The sequence below is a fragment of the Lates calcarifer genome, linkage group LG15 (assembly GCF_001640805.2).
Source record: "Lates calcarifer isolate ASB-BC8 linkage group LG15, TLL_Latcal_v3, whole genome shotgun sequence".
Lineage (NCBI taxonomy): Eukaryota > Metazoa > Chordata > Actinopteri > Centropomidae > Lates > Lates calcarifer.
In genome coordinates this window covers 15,503,488-15,516,571 of record NC_066847.1, presented here as the reverse complement: position 1 = coordinate 15,516,571, position 13,084 = coordinate 15,503,488, and the positions used below count along the sequence as shown (strand labels likewise).

Here is a 13,084-nt window from a genome sequence, read left to right as displayed (position 1 = left end):
CTTTAAATCAACAATCATCACAGATTTGTTGTTTGTTACATCTGGGGCGGTTTTTGATGTGAGACCATTGAGCTGGTCTCAAACTTTCTTCCTGAACAAAAAGGGAAGGAGCAAGAAAAACACCCAAAATATATCAACAACACAAAAGATGAAACAGCAATGCTCAGGGATGCCTGATGGCTTCAAACCCCAAATGCTGCCCAGCTTGGGTGTCCTTACACCCAAGCCTGGCAGACAGGTCCCATCTTAAAAATAGGAAAAATAAAAGCAACAGCAAAGAAACACAAACATCAAATAATTTCAGTGTCCCTTCATTTACATTTAACTTGAGGATCTTTTCTCAGATGACACAGTCAACAATATTCAAAGAAAAAGAAATCTGAAAAGGAAGACAAACATGAATAAATCCTGGTTATCTGTGTGTCTGTTAGGGGCAAAGGCTATCAGCTGCTCTAAAAATTTGCACTTGTTAGCTTGGAGCTTTCTGAAGTTGCCATGGGTATAGAACCCAGTGTTATTTCACCAACTGGATCAGTGTTTTGGGATGATTTAGGAAATATTATTAGCAGCCATATAACAGGATATTTTATATACATAAAGTAGAATTAGAAACATGTTTGCAGCACAGACTGGTGACACAGCAATGTCCAGTCATAATGATGATGAGTGTTATAATGATCATATTGGTGCAGGCTATCTAAAATACATTAATAAAAAAAGAATGTAAATGTCATAAAAAATTTTGGCAGTTTACGGGCCGCGTAGATGACTGATTACTTGACAACCATCACAGCAAGACTCCATCAGTAATTGCAGAATTGCCAGACAAAGCTTCTCCTCACTGACAGACACGTGAAAGCACACTTGGAGTTTGCAAAAAAGCACCTAAAGGCCTCTCAGACTGTGAGAAACAAGATTCTCTGGTCTAATGAAACCAAGATTGAACTGCCTCAAGTCTAAGCATCATGTCTGGGGGAAACCAGTCATGATGCTTAGAACTGGAAGTTTCTCCCATCTCCACACAGAACCTACTGTAGCACACACTGCTGAAAACCTTAGAACACACGGTGTATCACAGCTTGTTGCATATGGGTGCTGTAGCAGACTGGTCAGAGTGTCCATGCTGACCCCATTTAGCAACTACAATGGGCATGTGAGTGTCTTCAGAACTAGACCATGGAACAATGGAAGAAGGTGGCCTGGTCAGATGAATCCTGTTTTTCTTATACATCATGTGGATGGCCAGGTGCATGTCCGTCATTTACCTGGAGGAGAGATGGTACGGGATGCACTATGGGAAGTAGGCAAGCCAGCAGAGGCAGTGTGCTGGGAAACCTTGGGTCCTGGGATTCATGTGGATGTTACTTTGACATGTACCACCAACCCAAAAATTGTTGCAGACCAAGTACAGTCCTTAGTGGCACCAATATTCCATGATAGCAGTGGCCCCTTTTAGCAGGATAATGTGCCCTGCCACATGGCGAAACTGATTCAAGAATGGTTTGAGGAACATGACAAAGAGTTCGAGGTGTTGCCTTAGTCTTTAAGCTCCCTAGATCTCGCTCTGAACAAACATCTGTGGGATGTGCTGGAAAAGCAAGTCTGATCCATGGAGGCTCCACCTCGCAACGTACAGGATTTGAAGGATCAGCTGCTAACGCTGTGGAGCCTGGGTATCACAGAACACCTTTAGAGGTCTTGGGAAGTCTTTGTCTTGATGGTTCAGAGCTGTTTTGGTGGCACAAGAGGAACCTACAATATTAGGCAGGTGGTTTTAATGTTATGGCTGATCGGTGTGATCGGTGCTCTGGTAAGTACTCTACTAACTACACATGCCTGAATGACACTGCATTTCATTTTCATAATTACTAACAGTATACAGTCCATTTCTTAGCACATGCATTATTTTCATTATTCATAAATTTCATCAATTTAATAGCTTTAATCTGAAAGTCAGAAAGATTACAACAAGATGTGATACCAGCCATCAGAGCAGATGGAGTAACCTATGGTAATGTTTCACTCTAATCCGTTCCTTGCATAATTAATAATTCAATACTACAAATGTAATATTTCATATATATATTTCAATCATCAGTCATTGGTTTATAATACACAGAATTACTTGCTTTACCAGTCATTAAACACAGCTGCTAGTAATAGGACAACCAAGCTGATATATATATATATTTATTTATTTATTTTTTGTTCAGATGCTGGTCTAGCAGCTGAATACACAAATAGACCAATAATTTTGCATCCTGCATCATATTCTGTACCTGAACCTATTTCAGTGGGTGTAATCTTGCAAGTGTGCATGTATCCAAGTGAGTGTGTGTTTGTCCCAGAGTGTCACCGTGTCAGTATGGGGGCAGTGCCACTGCTGTCTAGACAGCACTGTAGTGAATTAAACATCAAGGTCTGACAGAGTCTGGCTCGGAAGAAACCAATTCAGCAAGTTCACCTAACAGACTGGAGCAAAGCTGTTACCCCAATGAAACCGGGACAGAGACTCCGTCTGGGATAAAAGGATTCATTTAGCTCAGCGTAGCTTCACTGGGAACAAACTGGTAAGCTATGTTGGTCCTGCTTCAGAAATAAAGACTGTACTGTCACAATGACTTCGTAGGGATAGTCAGTGAGAACAGATGAATTGACAGACATACAAGCAGTTTCTCACGCACTATTAGTTCAGATCAAAATATTATTGGCATAGATGCTGAGAGAGCAGCACTGCCAGAGTGCAACCCAGCACAAACAGTTTCTTTTTGTCTCATTCACTTTCACCCACCCACACACACACACACACACACATAAAGTCATACTAACCTGCTGCAGGGCATGGTCATGCCTGCGGGCCTGGCTCTGCCTTGTAATGAAAGACCAGGTGGAGAGCTTGTAGTGGTTGAGCAGGCAGATGATCACAACCACCATCACTGTCATCACCACGATAATGATGACGATCTGAACAAACTCCAGTTCAGCTGCACAAACAGACACAAAAGGAGAGAGGGGGGTTAGACTTGAACATTTACAAGAGGTGTGTGTCCAAAATAATTATAGGCTAGTTGTATAGTAGAAATATTTAGAATAAGAGGAAGTTTGAAGGAAGTGCTGCAACTAATGATTATGGATTAATCTGTGCGAGGTATGATCAAAGAGTTCAGAGACTGTTCCTGTTGAGAAAGAGTTTGATTAATGGCTACGGCTCAGACACCTAACTGCAGTTTTTGCAGTGGAAGAGCATGCAGTCTACCAAGGCCAAAGAGAGCACATCAGGTCAGGAGCACCATCAAGAGCATGCTCAATCTTTTCAGTCCCAGGGCTGGCCACCATGAAATCGTTCCACAAGGTAAGATTGTCCACGCTGAGTTCTACTGCACTGTCTGAGGCGTCAGAGGGCATTTGGTGCAAACGACCTGAACTGTGGTACAATAGCAACTGGGTGTTCCATTGTGACAATGCAATCGCACATGGTGTGATCTTAAATGTGACTTTTCCAGCTGCACCAACACAATTGCCACTATACAATCTACTCGCTGGATTTGGCTCCCTGTTACTTCTTCCTCCCCATTCAAATTACTTGCATTGTCCAGTCATTAGCATGGTGAAAAAATAAACATGCTACTAGCTGCAAGTTTACATAGTGTACTGTATGTTGATTTATGTGCTTGAGCTCGAGTGTGGATTAACGTACAGTTTATATGAACCACCTTTTACATCACACTCAGTTGACATCCCCAGACTGTGACATTGTACAGAGAATTCCAGCCTGTTTGAACATGTCTGTCATGGCAGCTACGGACGCTGAAGATACGGCCTATCTCTGCATGCACGGACAATCATTTGCTACTTTGTTTTTTTGTATTGTTTGTATATAGTTGTTCAAAAAAATCTAGTTGAACAAAACAAAATCAACTTCAAATCTGTTAACAAATCTTTACCTTCTCCAAGTATCTAATTTGAATATTTTTTAGAGCAGAAGTAAAAATACTTTTAGCATTTTGTGAGAGACAAGAGAAAAAAAAAATCAGCATAACTGTTTTTCCCTTCATTCTTGACTCCAGACCAGACCAATCTATAATAACAAAACCCATATATAATAATATTTATAATACAATAAATATTCATAACAAAGGACATTTTGACATGCTACAGTTGGGAAAGCACAGGTGTAATTCATAAAATGAGTGATGGCTGAATTCCATTTGGCTGCTTTGGTTTCAGGGATTAAATGTGGTATTCACACTGTCACTGTTTATCATCTTCGTTATTTTCATGGAATTAAATATTGTGCACTGTTACCTCCTCAGTCATGGCTCACTGGGACACTTGAATACAACAGAGTCAATGTCAAAGTCATCAGTAATACTTGCTGCTTTTCCTATCATGACAAGTCATAATGTCTCCTATGACAACGGCCTATTTACAAAAGAATTCCACAATTCTATGACAACTAAACAACTGTGCTCCATCTACTGATGAAACCATGCGATAAAATCAAAAGCTCCAGAGCAGCTCCTAAATGGGACTTCAAATGAGATTGTTCTCTCAAGTGGGAAATAATGTTTTAGGGGTTTAACAGAAAATGTTTAAAGGAGCCACTGAGTCCTTGATTGAGCACTACTGTGAATGTTCTAACACGTATTCACCAGCAGGGGGTAGCACACCTCAAACTTCCAAGTCAGTCTGTCTCACACGGAGTGTATGTATGGTTTATATATGTGTCACTGTGTGCCTGGGGATTCTACAGAGAGAAGCTTCAAATCACAGGAAAGAGGAGTGTTGAGACAGTGGTTTCTTTGTGGCAATGCTGAGTAACTGCAGTGTTTCTGTCCTCAACAAACAACAACAACAATACGTGTACATACTGTGTATGCGCACACCAGCATCAGCTGATCTGGGATAACCTCTCTCCCAGTCCTCTTGTCTCTTGTTCATCATTTCATCCTTTTGTCTTTCTTTTTCTTTCCTCTCACTCCATCTCTGTGAACTCTTCCTGTATCATCACTTGCCCGCCATTTTTCTGACCAATTTTTCCTCTAACCCGCTCCCTCCATCCTTCCTCTCCCCCAAATCTCTTCTTGCAGTCTTACAACATTCCATCTTTATCAGTCTTTCTTCTTGCATTCCTCCCTCACCCACCATATTCTTTCCCTGCTTTTCTTATTCATCAGTCTCCCACTGTCTTTATCCATCTATCCCTCCTTCCTCCCTCTGCTCCACTCCCTCCCTGCCCCCCTCCCTGCTGTCTGAGACTCTTTTGTCATGTGCTGTTAGTTTGCTCTGGACAGAAGTCCTGACCTTGTCTGGTCTTGGCACCCAGTCTGACCTCTGACTCACACTCTTACTCACGGCTGGACACTCACTCACTTGTGTGTGTAGTTTCTGTGTCTGTGTTTGTACAGTCTGTGTCCTTGTGTGTACCTACAGCTCGGCAAGAACAATACACAGCATACACTGAGCTATTTGAGCCACCATGCCTGCTGGTGGACACTTTCTCCACAAAACTCTCTCTCTCTTTTGGAGTGTATTACCCACAAGCCACCTGTACACTTCCTGACACAGAGATGGAATCAGTGAAAGACAAGAGAGCAGTATGTGAAAATCCAACAAGAAGAAGAGACGGTCAGACTTAGAAGTTTGATTAGCACTGCGAAAAAAATTCAACTAATTGTTTCAATCACAAAATCTTTCCTCTTAAGAGAAATATGACAACATGCAGGAAACACACAAAACGCTGAAGGAGAGACCATCCCAGTCCTGTTAAAGCCAACCTAACCCAGTCTTCCCAGCTTATGTGTCTGTATCAGAATGGGTTACTGTCAAGTTGGAGTTGAAATGTAAACTGACCCAAACCTACCTCTGTTCCAACCCAGCAGCCACAGAGGAGAGGTAGGATAAGAATGAGAAGATTGCCAACTTCTAACTCTACTTCTAACTCTGTTCCTACTGAAACACCAGCAAGTTGAGCAGGGACTGGAGCGCCTGCAATCTGCGCCCTGACAATGAACCCTCTTACAAAGTCATTTAGATCTTTTTCTCTAAGCATCTTGATACAAATTTTGAATCAGCTGGGCCTACACAGTATTCTTATGCATGTTAATTGCTTTGTTAAACCATGCAGCACATCTGTATTGAAGCATCTGCATTTGTTGTGCTTCTCCACTCATGAATTCAGGTTTTTCCTTTAATCTGTCACTCACATATACATATATGTAAGTTGGCATCTTGGTCATAGTTCAGTTATGAAATCCCACTGCATCATGAAGTGTCTCCTGCAGGCTGCTGACACCTTCAGGCAGACACCAGAGCTGAGAGTAGCAGAGCAGCCAATAGAAACAACTTGCCTTGCACTGTCTGGTGTCACTCTGCCCTTTGTTCCCATTACCGCCTCTACTTCCATGACAGTTAGTTTTGTGGTATGGTCATTTTAAGACAAGACCTGGTTGTAAAGTTTACAGCCTGCCACACTGTTTCCCCTGTATTGCTCTGTGTGCTGTGAGGCAGCAAAAAACAACAACAAAAAAAGGTAATGAATTCACTGACATTTTGTGAGTCGACTCAATGGATGCATTGACTCAACAACATAAATACACTACCAGTTGAAAGTTTCAATGTTTTGCATAGAGAAAAGGCATAAATCAAACAAATAATAGAGTTTCAAACAAACAAAAAAAAATTACAAAATCTTACATCCTAAATTTTCTCAAAATGTTTTGACTCATTCTGCATAACATTTTGAGGTGTCATTTACTTCCAATGCTGCATGAAAGTTGTAAATGAACGATTTCTCAATCCCTGAAAAAGACTTCATTTTCTGACATTTTTCAGTTTTAGCTGACCTAAACGATTTTTCCCACCTTGGACAGTTTACTGCCTGTGTGCTTACCACAGCAGCCACAGGGAGGGGACTGAGAGAGGCATTTAGAGAACAGCATTCTGGGAAACCAAGTCACCCGGGCCCTTTGGTAAGCCTGCTGGATAAATATCACATACTCTGCCCTTCTGCTTTTGTAGAAGTCACACAAACCAGATGCCTGACTCGAAGCTGTCTTCTGAAGCACAGGCAGGGATGTTTTAACAACAAAATAAAAGCACTGTGGCTGCAGTCAATGGCCTCTCCTCTGAACTTCAGGGAGGAAGGAAGCCAGAGGAGGAGTTGAGAAGGGAGGAAGGAAGTGTGGGGAGGAGGAGAGATTAAATAAGAGAGAAAAGAGGCAGAGAAGAGGGGAGGCCTGAAACATAGAATTCATCTAAGATCAGAGGTTCTAGAACACAGTGTACAGCACAGACTCTTGCACAGGCTAGAGAACAGTGTGTGCTGGCAGTCTGCATTACCAGCACCAGTCTGATGTTATTACAACCGTAATCCACTTGTCAAAACAATATCAGTCCTGCATCTGCAGCACTCTTATTCCCTCAGCAGGCTGAATAATTTGCATTGCAAGCCAGTCATTCCATCAGTTTTTCTGGTGTGGTGAGGAGAGAGGCCATCGAGTTTATTTAAAGTGACTGTTGAGAGGTTACACCACAACTCTTTCAAACATGTTACAATGAGGCAACAATCACCTATATTACCAAAAAATAGCTTACAGATTTAAAAAAAACAAAACATGAAAGTTGTTTAACCTAAAGAATATTTATCAATTATAATGCCAGGTTGTCTGAAAATTTTACTTTGAAGGAAATTTCTCATACATTTGGAGACAGCAGCCAGAGGACTTGTTGTGGGTGGTTTCCCTCAAAACGCTATATTTCAATGAACTGACCCCTCCTCTCCTCTAAATCCTAATTGACTATGTAAAGGCATTTTGATGACTACAGTAGTTAACCTGACCAAGTTACAAAGGTATTCTGTTTACTATAATATATGACAGCAAATCCTAGCCTTTTTATATTATTTTTGCTTGGTAAATGACTGAATCAATTTAGGGTTTTCCCAAAGCTTGTGGAAGATGTATGTGCATTTTTGTGGTGTGGAGTCTCAGGGTCCTCCCTCAAGAAAATGTAATGTTTTTCAATTAATATTGTGCAATATCCCATAATTTTGGACTATTTATGTATCTGTGTTCAAAAATTTGGAAAAACTAGAGCTAACAATAACCATTTAATCAGAGAAAAATCATTTAGTTTGGATGTTCTCAACAATGACTGTACATTAATTCAGCTTAGGTGGTGCCCTAAAATGGCTTAGGGGCTGCACCTGCACCTCAGCCTTATAATAGTGCCCCTGTAATTATCATAATAGTTAGCAATTAAAATATTTAGTTAATGTGTCTTTATTATTCTTATTCTTATTACACAAGAGACAGGAGAGATGATGTACAAAGGTCTGCAGCTGGACTTGAACCCTAGGATACCAGCTTTCAGTGCTTCACAGGTTTCTATACTCTGTGCTACAGATACATATTGGTCAGTACTGAGGGATAATGAGGTTTAATACCAATACCTGGTCCTATCAGACACAAGCAGCAATAACAGCTGCAGCATCAGTAGCTTGGTCAAATTCAAAAAGGCAAAACACAAAGAAAGTAAACAGCATAGAGAACAGTGCACAGACACGGGGACCCAATGATCACCCTTTGACCTTTGTGCGTGTGTGTGTGTGTGTGTGTGTGTGTGTGTGGGAGTGAGAGAGAGAGAGGGACCAAAGGGAGGTCAGATACTTCAGCTGACCTGCTGGTGAAAACAAGCTGTCAGACACACAGCAGACAAACAGACACATGACAGCAGTAGGGATGGGAATTGAGAAGCGGTTACAGTTAAAAACTGGTTCCAAAATGTCTGAACCACTGGAATCATATGTTAAACTTAAAACTTATCAATTCTTGTTAGTGATGCTGGCTCTGAAAAACAACAACATAAAAACTCATGTGTCTACACTGCTGGCAACTTGCAACAAGAAGGAGTCATAGCAGAGAGGAAAGGGTCTAAGGTGCCACACACCTGTATGTGCTGTGTGCACTGCAGTAACTGAGTGGAGACAAGAGAGATTTTATTTCATGAAGATGACAGTGCTAGTTGTAATGTCTGTAAAATGGTAGTGTGAAGTAAGGGTAGAAACACCAGCAATATGCTGAAGCATCTGTCCACGCAACATGGGTTTAAATTCCAGGAATGCCATGTATTTGCCACTGCTTCCCAACTAAGCAGCATGTCTGTTACTGAGGATAAATATCCTATGTTATATACAGGTAGAATTTTTTTTCTTTGACAAGGAAAATCTAAACAACAACAAATGCTGTACAAATACTTTCTCAGAGACTCAGAGATAATATGCTGTGTTGACTGAAAAAAACCCACACAAAAAATTGATCAGGAATCATGACAGGAATTGCTAATGAATCTGACTGATAAACAGAATTGATAATGGCACAGATATCAATGAAATTTTATCTATTCTCATCCCTTAATAGCAGTGGCTACTGGAACACAGTCAGGACTGAGGACACATTCAGACATGCAAAATGCATGCACTTTTAAATGAGGAATCATGGCTGACCTTAAAGTGTCAGTTCACCAAGAAATAGTCCCACTGAATACTGAGTAACCAGGACCAGGATTTTGTCAATCTAAATGTCTTGTTTTCCACAATAAAGCCAATACTGTCTGTGTGGATAGATACCACTTAAGGAAGGTGAGAAAATGTGTTTTGGTGTAATATGAGTACATACAATGGAATCAAAACTGAACCAAACATTCATTCTTTTTTTCGTCTTTTCTTTTGGTCTTTGCCTGGAGTCCTAGACATACACAGACACACACAATATATTGTATCCACTTAAAAAATAATAACAACAGAGAACACAGACTTGATCAGTTTGATTTGCTGAAAGAGTGATGGAGTAACTACAAGTGAACTCCACTCAGACATGAACAGGGTTGTCTGCCTCTACATAGTATTCTGGCTTAGTCTTGGTCATTGCATGGTTCTCTATAAAATGGACTCATACTATATATATATTTATATCACTAATTCATTCCTACTAGCAACAACAAACCATTAATGAAAAATGAAATGAAAACTCACTGTCTGTGACTAATGAGGACTTACAGGTTTACCCTGTCTAGCCCTGAAATGAAAATAAAATTAATGGCTATCTATAGAGACTGCACATACTCAGCTAGAGCTTCTAACATTGTCATTGCTCAATAAAGTTAACATTTGAGCTCAGATGACCTTAGATGCTTCAGAGAGCAGCAAAGCCTGGCTTGTTTAGTTTGCACTAAGGAACATCGTTTGTCCAAGTCCACTAGAACATATTCCATGATTGGGGTATGACAGTAGATGTGTGCTGACAGAAGAGCTTGAGTGTTGGGCTGGACAATGAATGAATATCTATTCCCATCATGATTCTGGCTTCCCATAATTAACCTGATCATTTGCAATATTGACATTTTAAATGTATGCTAGACTGCATATGAAATCAAGTGCTCCCTAAACAGCCAGCCACTACAACTGCACGTGCACCCTGCAGCAGCTGTACAGAGTAGAAGCAGAGAGCAGACAGGCAAAACAAAAATCAAATGTTTAAAGCAGAAGGTGAAGGGCAGAACTGATCATCAAACAATGTTTGGAAGTGTTCTGGGTTTAGGGCAAGTAATGCTAAGCAAGAGCAAATCATATGCAAGGAGTGCATGAGACTTGTGTCTGTGCTGCAAAGCAACACAACTAAGTTGTTCAACCACCTGAAAAAACACCACAAACTACAGTAGGATGAAAGGATTAAGGATGCATGTTAGCTTTGCTGCAGCTAATGTAACACATAACCTAAGTGCTCCGTCACTTACTCTATATTGTGATATTAGCCCTTACAAAATTTAGGAAGGCTTAAGACCTGAAACTGGTTCAAACTTTGCAAGCACATTGGGATTGATGCATAATTTAAGATGCTATACTACAAACCTACAGGCCTGTCTTCAGTCACTGTAGTTCTGTAAGAACAATCTAAACCACTAACACTTGCTGGTTTTTACTCCTTTATGTTGCCATGTCATTCCTTTGATGACATTTTATATTACGTTTGTTTTGCTTCTGCTATGAAAAAGCGGATACACTCAATTCAGCCATTTCCTCCTCAGCCAGTTGTCAGTTTCCATGGCGATGCCTTACTCTGTCTTTAATGTAACAGAGCAATAAAAATATTTTGTCCCTAAAATAAATGAATAACTACAAAAAGTAACTGTGATCTCAATACTGATCAAAATAATCTGAATTATTATTTTCGCCACAATCGTGCATTCCTACCTGAGAGTGCAAATTCTTCTCATCAGCAAAGGAAATGCCTTTTCTCTTACACTAAAGAGACCAAGCTTCAGCTGTTATGAATCCTATCTTGCAGCCAAGCAGCACACAGCTTCAGAGCTAAAGCAGCAATTTATGGGATCACTGCAATAGTCAACAGTCAACAGCAAAAATGCTGCCTGACCAGGCGCAGCTCTGGGAGATGACAGGACAGCAGAAAACAGTAGATGACAGCAGAATTTTTTACTGTACTTAGTAGGATTTACATGTTCCCCTAAAAACTAAGAGCTTGGCATAATGTGCAGACTGCTAGTGAGGTGTTTTTTATTTTACCTAGCCAAGTTGAGCTCAATAAACCCTCCAGCTGGCTTATTTCCTCTGCAGTCATTTCTACTTTCCTGCTGCACTCAAGAGCTACATCTCAGTCATGAAAAAAATCCCCAACCATTCTCATGGTCACATCTGGTAATTAAAACCGCACTTTACAGTGAAATGCAGCACTTCCTCTCTGACTGACAAAGGAAGTGTTCCAAGTCACTGTGTCACTGTTTCCAATTCCCAAGCACTCAGCCTGTGAGTTTTCATGTCTAGTTGTACATCCATAAGTTAAAAAACCTTAATTATAATATTTGTGCTGAGTAAAATGAGACAGACTAAAATAAACCACGCTTTCTTTGCTCCAACTTGTTCGTCCTTCTCATGCTGCCCAGAGAGCTTCAGCCCAGCTAGAGGCCTTCTGAGTTCACAGCCCGCTGCCCACCACACTGGGCCCACACACACACAGTCCTCCTTTGACACACATAGACACACACAGCCCTGTCTGCTGCCACTGTCGTTGCCATGGTAACTCTCGGGCACGGTGTCGTGATCAACAAGGCCCAGAGCTGCTGGGGCACCAAGGCCGCGACCTGACTGGCACGCACACGCACGCGCGCGCGCACACACACACACGATGGAACAGAGCAAGATAGGAGACAAGAAAGGGAGAGGAAGTGAACAGTTTTTGCGTGCACACACACACACACAGACACTTGGAAAGACTGGCACAGTTAGTGAGAAGGAGAGAAAGTTCAGTAATGAAGGGACAGAATGAGCTAGGAGAAATGTAGGGAGAGAGAGATGAGGTACACACACACACACAAACACACATGCACAGGCTCACACACTCCTCTACCTCCCTTGAGAGACGTGCATTGTTACGTCTAGACGTATCAGTCTGGTGGCAACAGTGTCAACCACAGTGTGAGCTGTGTGTGACACAACATGCAGTAGGTATCAGCTATGGGGACTCACCAAGAGAGCAAACAATTACAGCTCTGTCTCTTTTATTCCTTCTCCTTTCTCTTTCTCTCTCTCTGTCTATCTATCTATCTATCCCTTCTTTTATCACTCACACAGCACAGGCGAATCAGACACCACAATGGATCTGTCTATGCTTCACCACAGAGACGAATACCACTTTCAGACAGCAAACCTGCATAAGACATGGATCTGCTCAATCCATGTTCGACCAGTGTTGGTTCCATTCATGAGGCACATGTCACTCTGCTTCTCTTGGTTAGCAGAGACTCCAGCCTGCAGTGTAGATTCAAACACTTCACTGATAACCTTGAGAATTACACTGAATTACATCGGCTCAGTCAAATTTCAGTTTTTACAGATCTGTCTGTCCATCAGTGACTTGGATCTTATTCTTCATTGTTTTGATGAACATTTCTAATGGTTATAATAATACTGTAGGCTCCTCATCAAAGTAGTTGGTGAGATCTGGGACACTGCCATAACAAATTCCAACACAGCAAGAAACATGAAAACTCAGGCAACTAGACAGGTTGT

General features: G+C 41.2%; 1 protein-coding gene across 2 annotated transcripts in view; it reads right to left on the bottom strand.

Moving 5' to 3' along the window:
• Nucleotides 1–13,084, bottom strand: part of LOC108876264 (low-density lipoprotein receptor class A domain-containing protein 4) — a 192,005-nt gene that overhangs the window by 10,729 nt on the left and 168,192 nt on the right. For both annotated transcript variants that reach the window (XM_018665646.2, XM_018665647.2), the window contains one exon: nucleotides 2,830–2,984. In XM_018665646.2, the coding sequence (XP_018521162.1) occupies nucleotides 2,830–2,984 (155 nt within the window). The remainder of the gene's footprint in view (nucleotides 1–2,829; nucleotides 2,985–13,084) is intronic.